Source organism: Urtica dioica, chromosome 7 (assembly GCF_054948205.1).
Source record: "Urtica dioica subsp. dioica isolate 48M chromosome 7, U.dioica_male_clone48M_v1_H2, whole genome shotgun sequence".
Classification (NCBI taxonomy): domain Eukaryota; kingdom Viridiplantae; phylum Streptophyta; class Magnoliopsida; order Rosales; family Urticaceae; genus Urtica; species Urtica dioica.
This window is the reverse complement of record NC_142762.1, coordinates 33,231,629-33,257,546: the sequence shown is the minus strand read 5'-3', so window position 1 is coordinate 33,257,546 and position 25,918 is coordinate 33,231,629. Positions and strand designations below refer to the sequence as shown.

At 36.1% G+C, this 25,918-nt stretch overlaps 3 protein-coding genes across 7 annotated transcripts; 1 reads left to right on the top strand and 2 right to left on the bottom strand.

Moving 5' to 3' along the window:
- Window positions 1-2,550: 2,550 nt before the first annotated feature.
- Window positions 2,551-3,362, bottom strand: LOC149390922 (uncharacterized). The gene is made up of 2 exons (XM_089619890.1): window positions 3,224-3,362; window positions 2,551-3,089 (listed from the first exon to the last, which is right to left on the bottom strand). The coding sequence occupies exons 1-2, from the start codon at window positions 3,360-3,362 to the stop codon at window positions 2,551-2,553; spliced, it is 678 nt and encodes a 225-aa protein (XP_089476016.1).
- An 8,672-nt stretch (window positions 3,363-12,034) lies between these two features.
- Window positions 12,035-25,863, top strand: LOC149390920 (uncharacterized). 5 transcript variants are annotated; one of them, XM_089621128.1, is made up of 24 exons: window positions 12,035-12,193; window positions 12,636-13,151; window positions 13,249-13,374; window positions 13,468-13,838; window positions 14,001-14,655; window positions 14,862-14,948; window positions 15,040-15,086; window positions 15,247-15,359; window positions 15,472-15,572; window positions 15,755-15,847; window positions 16,198-16,281; window positions 16,450-16,533; window positions 17,108-17,176; window positions 17,355-17,414; window positions 17,832-17,903; window positions 17,995-18,102; window positions 18,198-18,274; window positions 18,862-18,945; window positions 19,615-19,726; window positions 19,939-20,028; window positions 20,155-20,220; window positions 20,315-20,410; window positions 20,513-20,667; window positions 25,611-25,863. In XM_089621128.1, the coding sequence occupies exons 1-23, from the start codon at window positions 12,179-12,181 to the stop codon at window positions 20,654-20,656; spliced, it is 3,270 nt and encodes a 1,089-aa protein (XP_089477254.1). In that variant the 5' UTR covers window positions 12,035-12,178; the 3' UTR covers window positions 20,657-20,667; window positions 25,611-25,863. The 5 variants fall into 5 exon arrangements, with proteins under 5 accessions (XP_089477254.1, XP_089477253.1, XP_089477256.1 ...); XM_089621127.1 differs by lacking the exon at window positions 25,611-25,863 and adding an exon at window positions 21,745-21,978; XM_089621130.1 differs by lacking the exon at window positions 25,611-25,863 and having other exon boundaries at window positions 20,537-21,073.
- On the bottom strand, window positions 21,708-25,223 carry LOC149390921 (U-box domain-containing protein 35-like). Its single transcript, XM_089621131.1, has 10 exons — window positions 25,006-25,223; window positions 24,832-24,929; window positions 24,618-24,739; window positions 24,258-24,475; window positions 24,100-24,157; window positions 23,722-24,007; window positions 23,327-23,428; window positions 22,813-23,241; window positions 21,977-22,735; window positions 21,708-21,808 (listed from the first exon to the last, which is right to left on the bottom strand). The coding sequence occupies exons 1-10, from the start codon at window positions 25,211-25,213 to the stop codon at window positions 21,725-21,727; spliced, it is 2,364 nt and encodes a 787-aa protein (XP_089477257.1). The 5' UTR covers window positions 25,214-25,223; the 3' UTR covers window positions 21,708-21,724.
- Window positions 25,864-25,918: the final 55 nt, after the last annotated feature.

Sequence of the window (25,918 nt, the reverse complement as noted above, 5' to 3'; positions counted from 1 at the left end):
AAAATCTTCTTCTTTTGGGCGACTGATAATTTTAGGATCATTAACATAAACGACGACCATAACATCAAACCCGACGGCGAAGAAAGGTAATATCCAGAGAGTTTACAAATTTGATTTTTTCGAACCTGGTTTTATATACTTGTCTGGTTTCGTCGCGGCGTGATAGCCTCCTCACCGGTAATCTTCGGTCCCTTCGTCCTCCGACGTGTAGTCGCTGCTCTCGCTCCGATCGTCCTCGCGATGCCTCTCCTCCATCGCCAATCTCTAGGGTTTCCACTTCGATTCGGAGAAATAAAAGATTGGAAAAAATGGATGATCGCTCTGGTTTTTAAATCCAATAAGAATGAATACAAAAGAACGTTTTTTTTTTTTTTGGTGCGTGTTTGAGTTGTAAATAAGAGTCATGTAAATTGTAAATTGATTCATTTATATGTAAATTGATGTCATGTTAAATATACTGGTTCATTTACAATCTGCAGAAAATCTGTTTTTGCTTCTAACAATCAAATTTGTGAGCAAAATACACGCTATTTACTGGAATTTTGTTAATAGACAGTAAATATAAAATTTATTTACAGTTTATTTGTATTGTAAATAAGCTGACAAATCAATTAACAACAGATAACGTGAAAAATTATGAGAACCGAGATCCTTACCAGATTCAATGAGCGAAGCCAATAATGAATCAGAATAATATCTATAAATGCTTATTATTGTGGGATATTGTGTATATTCTATTCTGCCACAAATATATAAACTAATTTTCTAAAACCAACCGCTATATATTTCATATACACACGTCCAATATTTAAGGAGAGTACAATAACTGCTTTCCAAATCAGTTTAATTCGAAAATTAAGGAAAATAAGAGAATTAAACATTAAAGCCGATAGTAATAGAGCCAACACACGTCCAATATAACTACTTTCCCTTTCAGTTTATTTCGAAATTTAAAAAAAACTGCCTCTTATATAATGAAGACCGAAATTAATAAGGGCAAATGAGTAAAAAAAATTCAGTTAATGTCATGCCACGTAAGCGTATTGGCTATTTACAAATAATTAACCAAATGTTGGCTAAAACGCAATTGACAACGTTTGTAAGGCTTATGTGGCCAATTAATTATTAAATTAAATAAGAAATTTGGACGAGTAAGACTGTTTCAAAGATTTTTTTGGATTCTTACAAAATAAAAAAAAAAAAAAAAAATATAAGAGCGCATGACCGGCTTAAGTATAAGGGTCTTAAAACCTTTACTTTAAGCCCACACTTAAAAAAAGGTCCATTTTGTTAAGATTAATAAAAACTTACATGCTTCTTTTGACAGAAAACGTGAAATATTATATTTGTAGTGCCTTATTAGATCTACTAGTTTCAACAACGCGTAACGCGCGAGTAAACAAAATTAAAATTGTTTTTAAACAAAAAGTGGGAAATAAAAATAAGGAAAATAGAGTAAGTTGAAGACTTTTAATTTTATTAAATTAAATTTAGCAAAATCGTTTTCAAAGATTTTAAAAAGTAAAAAAAGGTAGGAAAAAAATTCTTTTATGATTCAAAGTTTTTCAAAATATTGCATGTTTTCCTATTTGTCAGATTTCTTAAAAGTATTATGGAGAAAAAAAATTTAAGTAAATAAAAGTTGAAGTTAAATTTTGATAAAAGAAATTAAAAAAAAGATATAGAGAAATAGAAAGTAAGAAAAGTTTCTTATTGTTATATTAATAATATATATTGTTATGTTAAATTGCAAAAGTGTATTATATATCACACAATAACATATAAAATTTACGTGTAATATTGATATCACATATTGATAAACGTGGACGGTACCAAGAAATTTATTAATAAGCACTCGTTTGTGGCGGAAGAAAACTGTGGTTACAGAGATATTTCTTAACAAATAAACAGAAAAAAAATAAGAAGGTAAAGAATATAGATTACACAAATTTTTTATGATATCTATATCCCGTGCAATCTTTTACAATCAAATATCGAATATGATTATAATATACATAAAAAAATTATGTTATTGATATAGTATAATATAGTATTAGTACTTATGATTATAATATACATAAAAAAAATTATACAAAATATATTGATAATTATACAATATGGTAAAATATATTTATAGTAATTATTATGATAATTTACAAAAGTCTTTCATTGTCAGATATCTATATCAACTTATTTACATTTCTTATTTCTCTTATATATTGTCAGATTTATTTTCCTAATAGCAATTAGAGAGAGAGAGAGAGAGAGAGAGAGAGAGAGAGAGAGAGAGAGAGAGAGAGAGAGAGAGAGAGAGAGTAATAAATGTAAAAGAAGGACAAAAAAAAATCATCTAGATGAAAGTGAAAAAAAATAAGCCGCCACGTGGCGATCTCTCGATGAAAGTGAGAGAAATGTTCTTTTTATTATCTCTGTTATATTTGTGATTCAAAATGGGGGTGCTCACATTTTTTTTTGAGGAAACGTGGGCGATACCACGGGCAATTCATTAAAAACCCTCACATATGGCGGATGAATACCGTGGTTACAAGATTAGGCCAACGTAGGTTGATCGAAGATAACATCATCCCTTATACAAGGTGGGACCATTTCCGACCAACACGCGTCCGTGAGAAACTTTAAGGAGTAACGAGCAAGTTTATGAGCAACCACATTATTCGCTCTAGGGAGGAAGAAGATATCAAAGAAAGGAAATTGTGCAGCCAATACCTTGATGTCGGTGAAGATCGTACCAAGTTCCGTCGCCGGGATAAAACCACTTTTGATGGCGTTAACAATCTCCAAACAATCGGATTGAAGAATCACTCTCTCCACCCCGAATTGTCTCGCCATAGACAACCCAAAGGCAACACCGTGAGCTTCCGCAAGGGCAGCCGGTAGCCGCCGGGCCTTCGAGGAAATCCCGGAAGCTATCACTCTTCCACAAAAGTCCCGGATAACGCACCCCACCCCAAAACTACCCTCTTCCGTATTCGTCGCCGCGTCAACGCAAATCGAAGTCAGCCCCCGGGCGGGGGCAGCCCACGACGAAGCCTCGGTAGGATCCTTGATCTTCGTCGAGGGGACCGAACCTGCTCAGGCTTCCTCCCAATAACTTCCGCACCACTCAACAAGGTTTTCAGGGGTCCACCGTGATTGTCCGGAAACAACATTGTTCCTATGATTCCAAATTTCCCATAATAAGATCACATAGAACTCAAATTACTAACCTCGAGGGACTCCAACGCCGACGATAGCAGGCTGATTTCGTCAACACCCCAGAACACCTTCGTAAGCCCTCCAAACCCGGCAGCTTTGCATACTTTTCGGACCCAACTACATCCCCAAAAAGCGTGCATGATCATCTCCGGGGCGCTGAAACAAACGGGGCAGCGAACCTCCTTCGTGACTCTCCGTTTCTCAAGGACCGTGAGCGCCGGAATCCATCACTTACAAACCCGCCAAGCAAGGATCTTCATTTTGGGAGGGACAAAGATACTCTAAAGACCCGTCGACCACCTTATGGGCCTCCCCGTAGAGGTGGAGCACGGCGGCCAGCTCGTATCCATCGCAACTCGATACCCACTTCGCACCGTGTATTCTCCGTCTTTCGAGTAGTTGTTGTCAATGGTGCCCACAAGAATAGTTGTAGTCTTTATTTTGTACATTTGATGTAATAAAGTCTCATGAAGACTCTTGCTTGTAATTGCTTATTCATTAATAAAAAGTTGAAACGTTCATTCATTCCTCCTTGTCTGTTTGAAGCTTTATGATAAAACATTAGTCTTTAGTCCATAAACAAACTAAACAACTTACGAAGAGACAAATGTAGATTTGCATGAACGAACTCTTCGTAGTTTGCTTAAAACGATATATTCGCAATCTAATGGTCAAAGAACTATTGACCTCAGTACGATTGTTAGGAGAATCTATGATGTCTGGTTATGGGGCATTGAGAGTGGGAGACTCTATAGTTCTTGTAGGTATCTTCCGAAGGTACTGAATTGACCAGTGCACTTCTAGAGACAAGATAAGAACAAACCATTTAACCTTTTATGTCTCGAAGTCACTACGTATGAATTGCATCGTGCTTACCTTAATCCTGAAATGAGACATGTCATTTCACACCTTAGTATTCTCATTTGAGAAAGTCAGAGTTCGGACTCACTATGTGATTCCGAACAAGGCCTATTGGTGAAGTACTAAGTTTTGAGAATGTCATGAGTAACTTTGTGAAGTTCTCATAGATATGGAATTCATGTACAAGATTGCTGAAATGCAATGTATATCACCTCATGCTTTGTTCCTTGGAGTGTGAATAAATGAACTGGCCAGTGTCCAAATTGAGTCTTGACTCTTTTGGATGAAACAATGTGACTTGTTAGCTCCTCGTCAATACATTGTTTCTAACTTATTCATAAGCGACAAAGGAGTTGAGGAAATAACAGCTAGAAGGGTAAAATGGTAATTTTGTAAATCCCGACTAGCTGATGATATTCATGAAGGGTAAACACTGATAATATTCTGTGGATCCACTCATTACAAATTAGTTGAATTCTTGAGTAGAAAATAAATTCATTTGAACCGAGAGATTTTCAGTGTCAACTCTTTAGTGGAGTCAGTTGACATTAAGCTAAACTTGGAAAAGGTTTGTGAACTTTTGAGTCCAAGTATTTAGCTCAAGCTTTGTTCATTTGGATCCATGAGGTCACTGTCACGAATCACATCGAGTATGAATAGTTAAACTGGAAGCTAAGTCAAAACAAGAACGAAAATTGTCAAAATGGTATTTTTGTCTTTTGAGACATAGGATGAAATGAATGTCAATAAATTTTTTTGACAAGGTCATTTAATGACATGTTTCACTCGGCCAATATTAGTCTTATTGGGCCTTGTGGATTAATTTCATTTCATAAAAATTTTTTTGAAAATTCTTGATGGGCCTTACTCATGTTGTCGTGAACAAATGAAGAAACTTCTAGAAGCTCTTTCTAGATGAGAAATAGGCGCCCAACATACCCATAGGAAGAGAGAATATTTTGTGCATAAATGTATCAAGATACTTGCCAAAAGAAAAAGATGAAAAAAATTTGCATATGGATGCACAAGGGAATCGGCCAAGCTAGAGAAAGGAACAAAATAGGAAACAAATCAAGGCTTCTAGAAGCCTTGTTTGGCCGAGTATCTCAAGTGGGAAAGAAGGGTTATTTTGCTCATGAATATGTGATATTCTATAAAAGAGGAAACTACCTTATTGAAGGTGAGACCTCTTCTATAAATAGGAGCCTCATTCCTCACATTTTATTCATCCAAAGTTTTAGAGATTGAGAGCTTCTCTCTCTAGACTTGGCCGCCCCTCTCCTCTCTCTCTCTAGTCAATTTAGTTTTATTGTTTTGGCACCTAGGTCCTCATTTGACCTAGAGTTTAGCTTTGCGACTTCAAGACTCGTTCTTAAGTCGCAGTGTTTAAAAGTGCCCACACACTAATTCCTTTTATTTCGAGTGATTTAGTGATAGAAACTTTCGTGGTTGCTCGAGTTGCCGATGAAAGAAAGAGAGACGTGCTGCGAGGGAGACGAACGTTTTCAACCTTCCGAAGGCTCATCAACGTTCAAGCTTCTAAAGAGGTTAGTAAATTTATTATGCTCATATTAGTTTTATTTACATGTGCTTGCACTTTGTCTAGGTTAGTAAAAACTGTTTTACTTGAAAAAGAAAATTTTTAAAATTCCGCCGCTTTACGAAGCGTTAAACCTTTTCTTAAACTCTAGATCAATTCCAACAGTAGTGCCAATAAAGCACGTCATCAATTTGGCTCTGGGACGGAGGGATGCTAAGGATTGCCTCTGCGTCATCAACCCCGAACATATTCCGAACCAAAGACTCGTCCCAATTCCCATCCCCATGTTTAAGCTCCGCCACGACCTTATCATTAGGGATAAGAGGAGGGTCTATGAAGGAGAAGCGGGAAGGGCAAGGAATCCACCTATCCTCCATCACCGAGACTTTTTCACCCGTTCCAATTTTCCACCTCGAGCCATTGGAAATAATTTCTTTTCCCCAAACTAGACTCCGCCACATGAAGGAACTATTAGAGGGACAATGAGCCCGAAGGATATCACCATCTGGGAAGTAGCTCACTCTATAAACCCAGCCAACCAAACTCTCCGGTCTACGAATAAGTCTCCACACATTTTTCGCAAGGAGGGCTTGATTGAATTTTTCGAGGTCGCGAAATCCAAGCCCTCCGTGCTCTTTACGCTTTACCATCACTTCCCATTTGCACCAATGAATTTTCCTCTTAGTGGCCTCGTCACCCCACCAAAAGTGTGCAAAAGCCCCGTGAAGGTTAGTGATGAGTGTTTTTGGAATCCGGAAGCAACTATCCACGTAGCTAGGGATGGCTTGAAGAACGGATTTGATAAGAACTTCCTTACCGGCTTGAGAAAATCGATGGCCGCGCCAAGCCTTTATCTTCTTCCACACTTTCTCCCGCATGAAGGCAAACAACTCTCTCTTTCTTCTTCCGGTGAACGCAGGCAGCCCCAAGTATTTTTGTCGGCAAGCGGAAATGGAAACACCAAGTCTATTGGCCAAACTCTCTTTCTCCTCATCCTCCACATCCTTCCCAATACAAATATCCGACTTCCCATAGTTAATCATTTGGCCGGAGGCGGCGGAGTAGAGGCGAAGGCAATCCGCGACCGTGCTACACTCCTCCATCGTGGCTTTGAAGAAGACCAAGCTATCGTCGGCAAAGAGAAGATGAGACACCCGGAATCCGTCTCGACCAAAACGGACCCCGTGAATCTCCCCCCGGTTTTCTTTTGTTCGGAGGATGTTAGAGAGACCCTCCGCACAAAAGAGATACAAGAAAGGAGAGAGAGGATCGCCTTGCCGAAGACCTCGTTGTGGTATCACTTTCCCTCGAGCTTCACCGTTGACGTTGAAGGAAAAGGAGACCGATATCACGTGGACAACATCTCTTTTCAACTTGATGTGGACAACAATATATCACGTCTCTTCAAATTGTGCTCCTTTTTTCATTTTATTTTATCAAAATTAAGATTGGGCTTTAATGCATATGTCAAAGTTGATCCGTGTTAGCCAATTTTTAATTAATAGTCCAAAAAATGACTAGTTAGTTGTTTTATTTTATTTGTCTCACGACAGAGGAAGTTGGAACCATAATATTTTAAACTTTAATAAGTTGCCACATTATATAAAGATTAAAAAAGTTACTAGTATCTTTTATCAAATTTAAGATAACAATTTAAATTGTGAGGTCTATGGTGAAATAATTTTTTTTTTCTCTAATACATCTTATAGAATGATATAAAAAAAGGTAAATGACCATAAGTAGCAGTAGTTTTAATACTTTTGACCAAAATAAATCAAAGCATAATTTTGGACACTTCTAATAGTGGGTCTCATGTCAAATGTTCATATTATCCTATCATTTCAATTTTTTTTTTATCATTTCTTTCATTTTTCATTTTTACACGTCTTTTTACATTTCATTTTTTCTTTTTCTTTTTTTGTCATATAAGGTGGTGAAGATAACGAGTTTTTATTTATTATTTTTTTTCATCGTCGTCACGTCCAAAAATCACAATTACAAATATTGTAAACATAAATGTTTACAATTACAGATTTTGAAGACATATATGTCTACATTTTCGAAATTGTATATTTACACGTCTATAATTACAGAAATTGTAGATATACATGATTTGTAGGCATATATGTCTACATTATCGAAATTGTAGATATATACGTCTATCATTATCGAAAGTGTATAAAAACATTTCAAAAAATATACATGTTGCCACGAATTCTTACTGATCTTAAGTACACGGACAAATTTAGCTAAAACTTGTTATTCCATATTGCATGTATCCATAACATAGTTAATAAGAGACAATGCCTCTCTAACTTTTATCCTGGTGCCGCCACGTGGCGCCTCCTGGAGGCGCCACGTGGCAGCACCAGGGGCCGACACGTGGCTTTTTTTTTTTATTTTTTTTATTTTTATTTTTTAATTTTATTTTTAGGGAGCCTTCCGGTTTGTTTGTTTGTTTGTTTTTTTTTTTTTTCCAATTTTGAATTTTTTTTCCCTTCCAAATATCAATATATTTTGTATAATTTTTTTATGTATATTATAATCATAATTACCAATACTATATCAATAACATATATTATCATTTTTTTTCCCGATTTTTAATTTTTTTTCCCCTCTCTCATCAATATATTTTGTATATATTTTTATTTCAACTTGAATCCTGGTGTCGCCAGGCAACGACACGTGGAATCCATTTTTTTTTCCTTCCGATTTTGATTTTTTTTTACTTCCGATTTTGATTTTTTTCTTTCCAATTTGATTTTTTTTTTTTTTATATTTTTTATGTATATTATAATCATAATTATTAATAATATATTATACTATATCAATAACATATATTATCATTTATTTTTTTCCGACCTTGTAATTTTTTTCCCTCTCTCATCAATATATTTTGTATATATATTTTTTTCGAACTTGAATCTTGGTCCGCCAGGCAGCGACACGTTGAAGCCATTTTTATTTCCTTCCAATTTTGATTTTTTTTTTACTTCCGATTTTGATTTTTTTTTTTTGCTTTCCAATTTTGATTTTTTTTCCCTTCCAAACATCAATATATTTTGTATGTTTTTTTTATGTATATTATAATCATAATACTAATACTATATTATACTATATCAATAACATATGTTATCGTTTATTTTTTTTCCCGACCTTTAATTTTTTTCCCATCTCTCATCAATATATTTTGTATATATTTTTATTTCAACTTGAATTCTGGTGCCGCTAGGCAGCGACACATGGAACCATTTTTTTTTCCCTTCCGGTTTTGATTCTTTTTTTACTTCCGATTTTGAATTTTTTTTTCCTTCTTTCATAAATATATTTTGTATAATTTTTGTATGTATATTAATTTTTTTCCTCCCTCTGTTATCAATATATTTTGTATAATTTTTTTATGTATATTATATTTAATACAATTAAAAGTCTAAACTTACTTTATTTTACTTATTTTTCTTTTTAATTTTTTTTTTTAAAAATATTGCTGACTCGCGCGTAGCGCGTTTTTTCAACTAGTACCAAAAGAAAACACAATTTCTAATTGCAATGAACTTCCAGCCTTCTCAAACACAATTTCTAATTGCAAAAAAAAAAAAAAAAAAAAACCCAATCAAAATAACCAAAAGGTGATCAATTATGCCAACATACTTTTTCTATGGTATATGCCAACATATCACTGAAATAAAGAACAAGACCAGAACAACACCAACACAACAAGATGCTAAAAAAAAAAACAGAGCGTATAATCACTTAGAACAAAATAAAATAATGAACAGTTTGATACAAGTATTTGTAGAGAAACCTTACCAGATAATTCAAAAGGGCCAGACAGACTTTTATACATGACTTAAAGAATAAAAAAAAAAAAAACAAGTAGAAATATATTAAGGATATTAATCAAATACTTGGCGGGATACTTGGCGGGTTAAAGATCAAGTAGCTTCCACTTGCTGATCTCCGGCAACATCATTTCTTACTGTTACTGGAGCAAAACGTTCCAGTGATATCTCCAGCATGCTTGCCGATCGCCGACGAGTCCAAGAACAAAGCTTTCACCACTGCGATTTAGAAGGTTGTACTAGACATCGCCTCAGCCAATCCGAGAGTTTCATTTCCCGCAAAATATGAGATGGGACCAGGGAATCCCATTTCCCGGATTTCATATGGCCAGCTTCAATTAGGCATAGGCATACTACTAGGAGTGTTCAAAATTATGCTTTGATTTATTTTGATAAAAAATATTGAAACTATTACATGACCATTTCCCTATAAAAAAAAAAGAGAAAATAAGACATTTATACCCTGTGTTTTAGTGAAATGTCGAGTTTAACCATCGGTTTTCAAAAATGTCGAGTTCATACCCTCTGTTTAACTAAAATGACGAAATTATACCCTCTTTTTAACTAAAATGACAAAATTATACCATGAAATAAATAATAGCGTCACAAATCTCCCTTTCATTGATATTAACTCTTATATAAGAAAAACCGAATAAAATCTAAATCAGTACCCTAATTTCCAAATTCTCAATTTTGAAATAAAAATAGCCTTAAATTGAAATTAAATAATAAAACTCATACCTTCTAAGAGATGACTTCATTCCGTGTTCGAATTGTAACTCTAAATCCTTGATTCTCTGTTCGAATATGCGATTTTGATGACTATCAACTATCGATGTTTACCCATTTGCCTCTTTCTGTGTTCTTCACGATTAAGAAACTGTTGTTTATTTTTTTAGTTTTTAAATAAATTACATATATGACGCGAATGACTAAAGATAATTGGTGTTTATATATAAATACTATAGTCAACATCAATGAAAAGTCAATAAAAAGAATATTCGTGACACTGTTGTCTATTTCAGGGTATAATTTCGTCATATTAGTTAAAAAGAAGGTATAATTTCGTCATTTTAGTAAAACAGAGGGTATGAACTCGACATTTTTGAAAACCGAGGGTTAAACTCGATATTTTACTAAAACACATGGTATAAATGTGTTATTTTCCAAAAAAAAAAGCCAATTCTTTGAAATTTTACTTTAGGGCCTCAAAATGTCTTATGTCGATCCTGTAAGAGTGTTACCCTTATACTTTATTATTGGGCAAATAAGATTGTAATAAAAATTTATATTTATTTTAGAAATTATCAAGGTAAGAGCATTTTCTATATATTTTTTTTTTCATGTTCTAAAAAAAAAATAAAAAATATAAGTGTTAACAAATATGTCGATTAATGACAAATTTATCAGTATTTATGACACATTTGTCTCTAAACACTTCTATATTTGTCTCTTTTATATTTGTTTTTAGATTTTAGAATATAAAAAAAATAAAAATAAAATAAAATAGAAAACGCTCTTAACCTTGATAATTCTAAAAGGGAAAATAACATATGTATACCCTGTGTTTAAGTGAAATATCGAGTTTAACCCTCAGTTTTCAAAAATGTCGAGTTCATACCCCTTGTTTAACTAAAACGACGAAATTATACCCTCTGTTTAACTAAAATGACGTAATTATACCCTGAAATAGACAACAGTGTCACGAATATTCTTTTTATTGAATTTTCATTGACGTTGACTATAATATTTATATATAAACACAAATTATCTTTATTCATTCGCGCCATATATGTAATTTATTTAAAAACTAAAAAATAAACAACAGTCTCTTAATTGTGAAGAACACATAAAGAGGCAAATGGGTAAACATCGATAGTTGATAGTCATCAAAATCGCATATTCGAACAGAGAATCCAAGATTTAGAGTTACAATTCGAACACGAAATGAAGTCATTTCTTAGGAGGTATGAGTTTTATTATTTAATTTCAATTTAAGGCTATTTTCATTTCAAAATTGAGAATTTGGAAGTTAGGGTACTGATTTAGATTTGATTTGGTTTTTCTTATATAAGAATTAATATCAATGAAAGGAAGATTTGTGACGCTGTTATTCATTTCAGTGTATAATTTCGTAATTTTAGTTAAACAGAGGGTATAATTTCGTCATTGTAGTTAAACAGAGGGTATGAACTCGACATTTTTGAAAACCGAAGGTTAAACTCGACATTTCACTAAAACACATGATATAAATGTGTTATTTTCCCATTCTAAAATAAATATAAATTTTTATGACAGTCTTATTTGCCCCAATAATAAAATAATATAAGGGAACGTCGAAAATAGCCTCAACGAAAAACTGAAAATTAAAACCCCTTAAACCCTTATCCATTTCCCGTTCCTCTCTCCCCAGCCATTTCGAACTTCCCTATGTTCTTCATCTCCTTGTTGTCTCTTTGAACGCACAACACCCCAACCACCACATATCCTCGTCTGTCGTCTGGTCTGTGTTTGACAAATTTCGAAGCTTAGGGCTACTGGGTGTGTGTGTGTTTTTTTTTTTTTTTTTTTTTTTTAATGCAAAGGGGCTGGGAGTGTTGGGAACGTGTGTGGCAAGGAGAAGGGTATTCATGAATTTCCTTAGTTTATTTGTTGTCCGTTGTGCTTAAAAATCCATTCGCGAGTCTTCTTCTTCGACTGTTCTCTGGCTTCGTCCTTTATGGCTATGGCTAAGGTTTCCGTTCTCTCTAACTTTTATTTAAGTCGTTAAATGTCTGTAATTTAATATCGTTCCATGGAAAGTTTAGCGAAAGCATGTTTTCAATTTCTTGCTGAAAAATTCGCTCTCATTAGTTTATGAGCATGTGTTTGGCTGTAATACTTGCATAACATTGTTTCGCTTATTTGGAGACTCTTATGAGTATGCGTTTTTATTTTCTATTTTTATTATATATTTTTAGCATCAAATTACGTTAGTTTGCTTTTAAGCTCGAAGCAGAACTTAAATGAGTGCTTTCTTGATGCCCAAACATTTTGTTAATATTACTTTTTTTTTAATCCATTTCGTATACTTTTATATTTGAGAGCAAAATTCTAGGTTATTGATGTTCCACATGCGATGCTAATCGGAGATTTTGTTATGAAGCTGTCTTTCTGATCGTTGCCATCTTTTCCAGTTTCAATGCAGGACGCTTAATAAGAACCCAGAAACTTTCTTACCATGTTCACCATTAGCGAGTAATGACAGATATAGCAAATCTTCGTTAATCGGATTGAAAAGAGTAAGATTCTCTTGCACGGTCTCGAGCCAAGTAAAGGCTGGAGTTGGAAGCTTTTTCGGACCCGTAAATATGTTTAGCTATGGATGTGTTAATACCTACGGAGGAGGGTTTAACAAGAGGTTATATTCCAGAAAACGTACTGTGGCAAGCAATGCTGACGGTAATAGTGGTTCTGAAGATGTAAATTTAGAAGCTTCAGGTAAATTGCTATCACCTGATTCAACTTCATCGCCCGCTAGCAGCAACAAAAAGGTTCCCAAAAAAAGGAAGCCGAGGGCCAAGAAAAGCCTTAAACAAAAAGGTGATGTGAGTTCATCATCAAAAGCCAAAGTGCAAGGAGCAGAGGAAACTTCGCCAGCGAAGAAATCGGATACGCAGAAGACACAGCAAAAACCTTTACAAGATGTTCAGGTGAGGAAAAAAAAACTGTTGATCCGTTAAATTAATCTGGTGTAGTTTATTTTATCTGAATGCCACAATTCAGTGACTAACTATCATTTGTTTTCAGTTGAACATAAATGGAAGTGCTTCTATGGAGGATCAATCTTCTTTTACTAAACCTCTGCCCGATGAAACCTCTATCGGAAAATCCAGTGTGGCTCAAGGAGCAGAGAAAACTTTTCACGACTCGAAGGTAATAATAAACCATTGATTCCTCAGAATAATCTGGCGTAGTTTCTTTCATCTCAACGCCAAAATTCAATGACTAACTATCAGTTTTTTTCAGTTGAAGATAAATGGGAATGCTTCTATGGTGGATCGATTATCTTTGACAAAATCTCTCCTCGATGAAACCTTTAATGGAAAATCTGCAATAGCAAAAGATGAAGACCAAGTAAAACCTCAAGAGAAAATGAGCTTTATGCCATTGTATCCCCCGACTGGAAAATCAGTTGTCGTGGTGGAATCCGTTGCAAAAGCAAAGGTGATTCAAGGGTATTTGGGTGACATGTATGAAGTGTTGCCCAGCTATGGTCACATGAGGGATTTGGCTGCTAGATCAGGTTCTGTTAGGCCTGATGACGATTTTAGCCTTGTGTGGGAAGTCCCTTCAGCGGCCTGGACTTATCTTAAGAGCATAAAGATTGCACTGAGCGGGTATGACCTTTTACATGTTTTCCATTTAAGTCGGGCTAACATTGTGCATTGTATTACTGATGTACCTTCACGATGAAGAAAAATTCTATTTAATAGTAGTTCTCTTTGAATAGTCTTGTTCGTAATTTGACATTTGCTAATTCTTCCGTGGCTTCTCATCAGAGCACAAAATCTTATTCTTGCATCAGATCCTGACCATGAAGGAGAGGCTATTGCTTGGCATATCGTTGAGATGTTGCAACAACAGGTGGCTCTTCACAAAGGGATCACTATCGCAAGGGTTGTTTACAATGAAATTACAGAGACATCCATAAAAAATGCTCTGATGGCACCTAGAGAAATCGATGCAAACTTGGTCAATGCTTACCTCGCACGTCGTGCTCTTGATTATTTGATCGGATTTAATATTTCGCCATTGTTATGGAAGAAATTACCTGGGTGTCAATCTGCCGGGCGCGTCCAATCTGCAGCTTTGGCTCTCTTATCTGACAGAGAAATGGATATCGAAAAATTTAATCCACAAGAGTATTGGACAGTTGAGGTTGAGTTGGACAAGGAGATAATAGGCTTAGATGGCAGTCCCACTTCCTTCTCAGCGCACCTCACCCATTATGAGTCCACAAGGTTGAATCAACTTTCTATTTCCTCTCATGAAGAGGCAAAGGAAATTGAAATTATGATTAAGTCTGTAGATTTGAAGGTAGTCGGATGCAAAACAAACAGAGTGCGGAAAAACCCTCGAACACCGTACAATACGTCGACCCTTCAACAAGATGCTGCTACGAAATTGAATTTCTCATCAACACACACGATGAAGGTTTGGAAGATTTGATGTTATAATTTAGTGTTTCTTTGAATAACAAGTGTTCGATGATATTAGTACGCATTTCTTCTTAGACCTTTACAAATGAAAGTTCATATTATATTAGGTGCAATTTTTGTGTGACCTTGTTATTATCTCTTTACGCTTGTACTTGACCGAGCCGGGTCTATATTATAATTTTTTTTTATTCCTGAGTGCAGCTTGCTCAAAATCTCTATGAAGGGGTTCAATTGTCTGATACCGAGGCAACCGGTCTCATAACATACATTAGGACCAACGGACAACATGTAGGTTTCGCTTAAGGCTGCAGGAATTTATTCCTCTCGGGTGTCTGGTTGCTTGAATGTATGTAGTTACGTTATCTCTGCTTTGTTTCAGATTTCTGATGATGCTCTCGAGGCCATTCGCTCATTGGTAGCTGAAAGGTGAATCAAATATATATTTTTTTTGAAACAAGAATCTTATATTAACAGGTGAATCAAATATATGTATCTCTGTTACTTCTCGGACATATTTATGCAAATCGTATCCTATTTGAAGAATGGTTTCTGAGTTCTACTATAAATGCGAAGTTACTTTCTTCAGGTATGGGCCTGATTTTTCAGCAAAAGGTAATGTGAAACATTCTAATCAGAAGGTGAAGAAAGTTCAAGAGGCCCATGAAGCGATTAGGCCCACCAATATTAGAACACTCCCATGTAAGCAATTCTGTTGCTAGATTTGTGTATCTTCTCTTCACCATTTGTTTCAAATTGATATTCTGTGAGAGATTCTTCAATTTCTCTAATTATTGTGGTATTTGGTTTGTAGCAATGCTTAGAGGTATACTCGATGAAGATTCCTTAAAGCTGTACACTCTGATCTGGTGTCGCACGGTGGCATGTCAAATGAAACCCGAGATCTCTAAGCAGGTTGGGAGCTTAACTTACTGCTCTTAAATCCTAGCATAGTTCTGGAAAATATGATTATATTGAATAATAGGAAGCGATATTAGTCATTTATTTTCTCACTCTTTTCTCCTTTAATATGGTCCAAGGTGTATATTTTATTTTCTATATGTAGGGTTTTAATATAGTTTTCTAAATTCACCTAGATACTGATTGATGTTGGAGATGCTGCCAAGTCCATAATTTTCAGATCTTCGTGCTCAACAATCGAGTTCCTTGGATATCAGGCAGCTTTCAAGGTACCATTTATTTGTTGTTATTTGATTGCCCTTTGTGCATGTGATTATCACGCTCAGTACCTCTGAGGTTAAAAATTTATCAATCCGTATTTTCTCTGACATTATCTTAAAATGATTCCTTACTCGAAAGAATTTTCTGAGGGTTTCATCCCAGCTCCCATTGAGAATCCTTAAAAAATTAATTTTGTATGAGGAAGAATTTTAGATCTGATGTATAATTTATAACTGGACTACTTGATCTTTGTCTTGTGACTAGCAGGCTTCTGGTTTTTGTATGGTGTTGTAATTTAGCTTTGTCATAGTTTTCAAAAGAGTGTATTATATATAGTTTTAATTTTTTTTTTTTTTAGGATGTGGAAGCTGAAGCAATTGAATACAACCAAAATGAAGGAAATGACTCTGAAAATGTTTCCAGAATCCTTTCTTCGATGACGGTAAATACAACACACTGCTTTAATGCAAACAAGAAAATATATACTATGAAATTTGAGGCAGATGTATAGTCAACTATGCCCAACTCAGTTCAGGGTTTTTTTTTTTCAAGCTTGTATCCATCAGAATTGTCCACCCGGTTTGTTTTCATCAAATTCATTGTCTTGTAGAATGGAGAGAAACTATATCTTCGTGAAGTGTCCCTTAGTGAACATCATACTCAGCCTCCTCCTCGCTACTCCGAAGCTTCACTGGTAATAATATGCATTTTATATTCACCACTTCTGTTTCCACAAAAGCTTTTTGATTTTATTTTTATTTTTATTTTTATTCACGAGTATGGTTTGATTTCTTTAGTCATTTTATTTTTCTTGTTTGTTGCTTTTTGTGATCATATTTTTATTTTTCAATTTGTTTATTTATTATTACTTAAAATTTTTCCTTTTTTTTTTTTTCAAATTTTCTAATCACCTCAAAAGTGTTCTTCCTTTTTCCTCTCCACTTTCCTTATTGGTTTTCTTTTTACCTGTTTAGTTACTCGGTTCCTATCTTCATGTCCACATTTTTAGTTTTATTAAGAAGATATACAATAATCTGCTGGGCATGAACAGTCTAATACTTTACTCTGGTTCTTGTTTCTTCCAACCTTTGCGAATTCCTTTGGTTTCTAATGCCTTCTATTTTGTACAAGGAAAGAACAATATAAAAGTCTCTCATGTATATTATCTCTATAATAAAGGAACTTGATAAAATATAGATTTGTAGGGAAAAAAACCGTTTCTTTTCAATATATGCTGTATCGGTCTAACTTCTCATGTTTGACTCCAGGTCAAAAAAATGGAGGAGCTTGGTATAGGAAGACCTTCAACATATGCATCTACATTGAGAGTATTGCAGGTAGTGCTTGGTTTCAAATGTAACTAATTTGTCTAAATTAAATACTAAGATATAATGTGCTGGATTTCCATGTATACGTAGGGTTTAAATGAAATGCTAATTGACAGTGAGGTTATTATAGATCAAAACACATCTCACCGTATGCAAATTGATTTCTGATAAATTTTATTTTTACCAGAATAGAAACTACGTAACAACGAAAAGCCAAGTTCTACATCCAGATTTTCGTGGTCGTATGGTATGTTCTTGCATTTCTCTTAATATACTTATGTATATTCCCTTCTACCAACCATCCTTGAGGAGCGAATTCAAATGTTTGTCACGTACTTACATTCTATGTTTCATTCCTAGTTCCTGATCTACTCATTTGCCAATAAACCAATGTTGACTGCTAGATGTGTTTCAAAGTAGTAGGTATATAAAAGAGCCTTTATCTTTTAGGAATGAGATACCTTATGCTTTGTTTCATGATGGGTAAAAGGTCAATTTGTTAAGATATTGATGATTGTTATTAGGTAAAAAAATAAAACATATTTGAAAAGTAAAAGGGTTTCTGGCAACTATGCTATACATACTTTATTTTTTTCCTATTCTATAAATTTCGTTTGCAGTGTGATGTGTGGGTTTTCTTATTTTCTTAGTGTGGAATTTATAGGTGTCAGCGTTTCTAAATCATCATTTCACCGAGGTTACAGACTATGGGTTTATTGCCAAAATGGAAACCGAGGTGAATCATTGGATTTCGTGAAATTTCTACTAGCTTGTGAATTTTGCACCTGTACTTATGTGGCTATATATTTTCTATCTTAATTCTTCAGCTCGATAATGTTTCTGCTGGTTTGACGGAATGGAAAGACCTCTTGAGAAATTTTTGGACTCGATTCAGTGCTTACTGTGAAAGCGCAAACAGTGTGAATATCCATCAGGTGATTGCGTTGTCGAAGGAATCCACAAATTAAAAACTAAAGATTCAAATGGCTCTTCAGGATTTCGTAAACTGTGATCTGTTTTGATTTTTTAGGTGGAGAAGATGTTGGAAAAAAAATTCAGCCTTTTCTTGTTTGCTTCTCTTCCGAGTGGAAACAGGACATGTCCAAGGTGCTTATGTTTCCTTCTTGTATGTAATACTAGAATGTCAACAACCAATGCTGTGTTTGCATCAGTATCCAAAAACCAAAAGAGATTGTTATTGAAAATAAATAACGTAATTTAGTTGTATTTATTTTTTCCTGGAGTAAATTTTTATCGGAAGCCAGGCTGTTTAGGCTTTCTTGTGGTCCTACTAACTCCTTAAGCTACAGTGAATTTGTAATCAGGAATTTTATGAAAAGTTAGGATTCGGTAGATCTCTAATTATTAAGACACTTCAAATTTCCACTGCAGACACTGGGTTGTCCTAAAAGCAGTGTCAGACAAAAGCAGTGTCTATTAGAAACCATCTTCATTGGCTTGACTTTGCTCAAATGAAACATTAAAAATGGAAATATATATAAGAGATGAGGATACTATTGTAACAACGGAAAGAAGACATGCATAGATCTTGAAATTATTTAGTGGTTCATTTTTGTAGTCTAATCAAGATCTTGAACCAATTATTGTCTGCCTGTTATTGAGTTCAATGTTGCTATAAGACTGGATGTTTCCTTCTCGTTTCTTTATAAAATATTTTTTTTGTTCAATTGCAGTTGCTTGGAAGGCACGTTAATCTTCAAAGTCAGTCGATTTGATGCTGGTTACTTTATTGGCTGCGATCAACACCCGGGCTGCAAGTAAGGATGAAATTTTAAGTTTGCTTTAAGTTGTATATGATCTTGGTGTTATTTAGCCAGATGTGCAATTTCTCAGGACTGAATTCCAATACTTTGTATCTATTTATAATGATCATTAGTTTTTCATCGGTTTTAGGGATCCCGTTAATGGCCTGTGCGACTGACACTTATTTCTGTGCTATGAACTTGAATAGTAGGACTGGGTGGGTAGAATTTCAGAAGCTATAGAAATGTGTGGTTTAACACGGGTAACAAATTAGTATGACCCTTCTTACAAGTTAATTGTAGAAACATAATTAGTATTTGATTATAGACCATCCAGGCTTTTAAGAAATCATCAAGATATTGAAAGAAAAAAGACTTGTCTGTAATCCTCCCATAGCGCCAGTGAAACAGGAAAGCGTAAAAAGAAAAAATTCAAGAAATAGACTACTAGATCTCCAGCTATGATTCAACAGTCTTTGCTTCCCCGGGATAACAAAAGTGGGATTTTTTTAATGATTTTTTTTTTATCCTTTTTTTCTGAATGGGTGATTCTTGGTTATTACCTGTACCCAAGAAAAGTAGAAAGCAGAAGAAATGATAATACTTCAAGTGGTTACACTGTCTCTTAAAACTTTGGATGAAGGAGGGTATTCTTAATCTGTTGTATTCAATTGGTTGGATCAGGTACATTGCTAAAACATTTTATGGCGATGAAGAAGATGATGAAAGTCAGCAAACCAGTTTTACCATGGATGAGCCAAGGCTGATAGGGGTTTATCCAAGTTCCGGCGAAAAAGTAAGATCTTGGTCTTTGTATTAAAAAAAAAAATCTACACAAGGACCTTTACATCTTGTGTTCTGCACAAATATTTTGTGTTTTAACATTAAAAGTAAGATCTTGGTCTTTGTATTAAAAAAAAAATCTACACAAGGACCTTTACATCTTGTGTTCTGCACAAATATTTTGTGTTTTAACATTAAAAATTCTTTGATTTCTCTTTTCTCTAGATTCTTTTGAAGAAAGGCCCATATGGATTCTATGTACAGCTCGGTGAAGACAAGAAAACATATGTGCCCAAAAGAGCTCCAGTTTCCCATGTACGAAAAATTGAATATACATTAAATTGTGACCTGTTGTTCTTATGCTTATCCATTGCACATAATCTATGTATGTTTAGATTTCTGAGAACATCGAATTCCAACACGAACATCTTTTCCTTTCAGATAAAAGATCTAGAGTCGATTACTGTCGAAGTTGCCACTGAGCTGCTGAGCTACCCTGCCACTCTGGTTAGCTTTCGACTCCCGCGTTTTTTTAATTTTTTTTTCTTTTGTGATCCCTCTAATTTTTTTGTTATATCTTTAATTCTTAATCTTTTGTTAGGGAAACCATCCAGATGATGGGCTACCCGTGATTATAAAATTGGCAAAGAACGGATTTATCGTTAGACACCGACGTACTTCTGCCTCACTTCCTAAGGTATATATATATATATATATATATATATATATATATATATATATATATATATATATATATTTTGCAATATGCTTCTTTAATATATTGACCAAGAAAGCTCAGATATATCAGTGCCTGGATACACAGAATGTTGACCCAAAGGACGTTGACCTCGAGAAAGCATTGAAGTATTTATCAGGAGTGAAAGTAAGACTGTGTGGACGGCCTAGGAGAACTCCAAAGGTTGAAGCAGTTGAGCCCATGTAGTCAACATCATGGTGAGTTAACTCAAATTCAGTTTTTTCTTTTCTGCTGGCTGTGACGTTTTTTATTTGCCATCCGAAGAGTGAGCGAGCTAATTGGTTGGTGGCAACTAGGTCCGGTCGTTTTAGGAAATTTAAATTAAGGATCACAGAAATAATTGGATATCATTTTTGCTGCTTGAGATTCAATTTTGAAGGGGAGGGATTTAGGAAGAGTTCATTTAAGTTGATATATATACTACATGGATTGCCTTTCTTCTTTTTTGTAATTTATTATTCTTTTGCATGCCTTTTTCTTCTTATGTGAAAGAAAGGCAATCTAGATTAATGTCATTTTGTACAGCAGTTAATAAAATTGTTATTATAGTATTATCAATGAACTTGATTATAAATACAATCCGTAATTTATTACTTGATAATTGTGAATTCTGTATTTTCTTATCAAGAATATTACGTTTGGGATCTGGACGATCATTGTGGTTAATTCATTCTCAAAACCAATGCACACATCACATATTCGACTAAAATTAACAACTATTGGAGTAGAGGTAAAAAATTTAGTTGAAAATTCATTAATAAATGAAACTAAGAGATTGGTAAGCAGTGCATTCAATTTGCCACATATTTTTTTTTTATAAAATTTTTAAGACTCATAATCCACAGCTTTTCTCAATGTGAGTGGAGGCACTACCCTCTGTACTTTGATTTTTGATATAGTCGTATCTGACATGACTTTCTCAATTCTATACTAGTCTCGACCTAATTCAGTTCGGGACAATATGAGGGCAACTTCTTAAGCTATTTGTTTTGCATGACACTTTTCGTTGAAACTTGTAATGACAATTCATGCGAAAGCGTTGCTAGTGCAGGTTCTTTTGGTCATCTCGTGTATACCATATATTATTGTAAGTGTCGACTCTCAGTATAGACTGAGAAGTAGGGCTTTTCTTAGGACTCTTTTAGTACAAGATGGTATAAGCAAACATGGATATTACAACAAAAAAAACTGCCTATACAAAATTTTCCATTCACCATGCACTGATGTATAGAGTATAAAGGTGTTATATCTATTTTACCCTTCTTGTGACTTAGATGTAGGAGGGGGTGAGGCATTCCTTGAACTAGCTGTTGATCCTGAATATGAAGAAGATTCTTCCTGCAAAAAGTCATTGAACTTCGTGTAAGAGAGCTAGCTGTAGAACTCTTCTATTATAATTTTTTTTTACATATCATTAGGTCTTCTCTTATGCTTATTGTCGGTTGAAGTGGGGAAAAAAAATTACTAGGTGTCTGTGATGGAAATCTGTTATAGAAAGAAACTTACTAGCTGCACTGAGACTTGGCTAAGACTCGAGACAGGGCTTTCACCGCCGTCCAAGAATCCCATTTGCATACTTTCTTCTGCGATGGCCCTCAATCGGTTGAGCTCGGGCAGGATGACCTTGCAGAGGTCGGGACGGTCTTTCCGCCTCAACTCCGAGCAATTCAAAGCCAAGTTCGCAAAGCTCAGGGCTTCCTCGACGGGCCAGTCGGGCACAGCCGGGTCGAGAATCTGGTCGAGAACGCCCTTCTCGATGGCCCGCTCGACCTGGTGGGTCAGCCCCATCGCGGGTCTGGCGGTGATGAGCTGGAGAAACATGATCCCGAGGGAGTAAATGTCGGATTTGACCCCGAGCATCCCCGTCTGCTGGTACTCGGGGTCGATGTAGCAGAACGTCCCGGCCGTGGATGTCATGTGGTACTGAGTGACGGTATCGGCTATGGAGGGAGGAACGAGCCTCGCGAGCCCAACGTCGCTTATCTTGCTCACCAAGTTTCGGTCGAGAAGAATGTTCGCCGGCTTGAGGTCGCGGTGGACCACCGGCTCCGGCTTGGTCTGGTGAAGGAATAGGAGTCCGGTCCCGATCTCGGCCGCGATCTTGAACCTCACTTGCCAAGAGAGAGGCCGTGTGTTTCCTCGCCGGAATAGCCGATCTTCCAAACTCCCGTTAGCCATGAACTCGTAGACTAAGCAGCCGTACTCCGGGCACGCTCCCAGAAGCAAAACCATGTTCGGATGCCTTATACAGCTCAGAACCTCGACCTGCAAAAATATATATATTTATAAGTATAGTCTCATCAAGTGGACTGGGAAAATTGAGACGGATAAAATATACACACCTCTTGTTGAAACTGCGATCTTCCTTGGGCGGCGTCGGGGCGGAGAACCTTGATGGCCACGGGGGTGTGGTCTAGGTAACACTTGTAGACCGGACCATAACCTCCTTCTCCGATCTTGAGGGACTCTTGGAAGTTTCCGGTGGCTTCCTCTATCTCCTCGATGGAGTACCGTCTGTATCTGATATCCGGCTTCGTCATCGAATCGATCGCCCGCCTCCTCTCAGCCCCTTCTTTCAGAGCCTTGTGTTCCGCGTTTATTCTCTTCTGCACTTCCAGCTCAGCGATCCTTCTCGCTGCCTCCGCGGCCTCGATGGCCGCTTTTGACTTTGCTCTCTCCTTCTCTGCGATTCCCAGCGCAGCCTCCTCTGACAGCCGCGCTTCTTCCAATTTCCTTCCCTCTTCGTTTTTCCACCGTTGCAGTTCCGATGCCTGTGGCATCGATGGCGTTTAAGAACATTCTGTGAAATTTGGAACGCTGGCTCGGTAGTTGATTTATTTTTATTTTTTTGCGTACCTTATGTTTTGCCGTGAGAGCTTCTCTGCATGCCGTGCTATACATCTCCATTGTTTGCTTCAGCTCAAACTTTAGCCTCTTCATTTCGGCTTCAATATCGTCCTGCAATGGAAATGTATTATTTCATTGTTTCAACGATCTTTTCTATTATGATTTACTTTTTTTTTTTCGTGTTCAAGTTTTAGACAACTCCGAACTGTTAAATTCATTTGTTTAGAACTCTTAAAAAATCAACACCGCCACCTCAATTTCTTTAATGTCAAACTCGTATTTTTAATCACATGGTTATAACCAAGATTTGAGACCATTTCATTTCAAGCTCAGGCATTAGAGGTTTCTTTTTGTTCTGTTATAATTGAGAGAAGGAAGAGGATCGATTTTGGTTGTGCACTTACGAATCCCTGCGATGAATCCGATTCGTGGGAAAACGACGAGAAGTCAGAGGGCGATGAGGCATCAGAGGACTTCCTTCGCGGAGACTCGAAGCTCGAGCTGTTGAGATCGATCTCCGTACTGTTTGACACACGATGCGTTGCCTTCACAGAGTCCAGTCGCTCGTGCGGGTACGGGTAAACGTGGTCAGCACTCGGTCTTGATGAGCTCACAAACGATATGTCGCTATCGATCATAGGAAGTTCGGGGTAAGACTTCCCCGTCACGCCTTTCCTAGAAAACGGAGACCTGCTTTAAACACGAAAACATCAACATCGCTATCACGAAAAGAAGGGAAAAAAAAACATTTCTTTCTTTCTCTCTTATCGCTAGTTTCGTACCTGATGTAGTCCAATTCATCGTACGATCTCCGCAGTGATTCCGGCGGTCTTTCGAGCCCTGGAAGTAAGTCTTGCGGTGATTAGTCATTAGGCAAAGAGGCAACGATGATTGTGCAATGAATGGCTTGAAAGGAAGAATGTCGAATTAACTAACAAACCTCGCTTAGGAGTTCTCGGTGTGTGAGGAACGAGTGGGTCCGATGAATCCGACTTCATGCTTGATTGCTTCTCCAACTCTAAACGGAGCGCCGAGTTGGTCGGGGCAGGGCGTACCGCTGATCTCATCGATTGAATCTTCCCCTTTGATATCACATACACGTTGCAAAAATCCGGTGCCCCTTTTCCAACCGACCCCGGAATATCCGCCGCTTTGAATCTAACCAAGGAAATAAATAAATGTCACAAGAAGAAAATTGCTCTCGTAAAACCTTCCGCAACATTGTGAACCGAAAGTTGCAGTAAAAGTTTCAATTCTGTATTTGATTACGTGACTTGGGACGCAAAGGTACTGAATTTACCTAAGAAAGCCACTTTTTGCCGAGGCGCCAAGAACCAAGTTTTCGATTGCGGACAGAGAAACGTACTCAATCAATGCTTTTGCCACGTCGATATCCTCTAACATGACGTCTTTGCATTGAATCTATAAAATTAAATGTACTGAACTAGTTAGTACAACGCAGATAAACACATGATTAGTTCCAACAAATTTCGGGTATTTTGCTTTTCACTTACGTCCTTCCGCGTACAAAAACAGCGAAAAGGAAGGAACATATCTCTGGTTTGTTGATCTGGCTCTCTGCATAGGGTTGCACCAATTTCTCCAGAAAACCCTGAGAGTCAAAAATATTATGTTAAATATAATTCCTTTTGACGACAAAAAAAAAATGTAAATTCGGGTAGGCTTACTGGGATTGTAGTTGGATATGGAATTGGCTGAGGAATAATGGGAGGAAGATTTGAGCTTGACATGAATGAGAACAACGGTTTGGCCTCTCTGAAGAAGATTGTCAAGAGCCCATTTGAGAGCATTTTGGCTGTTCTTGTCTCTGTCTATTGCCACTGCCACCAATCCATTCCCTACTTTATTGTCGCTCTGATACTTTGGAAGCCACATTTCTAAAGGTAAAATAATACAAGCCAAGCACTTGAGACAAAATGGGCTACTTAACAAGTAGCAGTATATAATGATGGTGTGTTTTTGTTTAAGGTACAAAACCTGTCATGTCTCTCTTTCAAGGTCAAAAGAGAGACGAGAGGAGTTTTGTTGGCCTTTTTCTGCTACTTGGACTAAAAACAATGCAAATTGTCTGATTCTTAATGGTTTAACGATCAACATAAAAAGAATTTCCCTCTCCCCTTTCTCTCTCCTGCGGTTAATTGCTATTTACAGACATGATTTATTTTACTATTTTTTTGATATTTAGTTAATTTGATTATTTCAACCGTCACAACCCAACAATTATCTATTTCGCCACCTATTTGTCTCAATTTGGGCTTTTACTTTTTTTCAGAGACCGCCCTGCATTGCCGCTTGATCTCTCGTCTTAATTAGTCTCAATCTTTCTTTCGTGTGTTTATTTTAGTCAGCAAAAAATAGATACGTTATATATAGGACAAGTGTGTAAGTCTCTCTTCAATTCCTCTTGATACTACTTTCCAAGATAGGTCTTCCATGTTGTATTAGTTCCACCATTAAAATAAAATAGAATAATACAAGTCAAGGATTACATTTGGACGTACTTTTTACCACAATGATACAACATAATACACATCAAATATAGGACAACTAGATTGTAGTATTTTCCCCAAATAATGAATT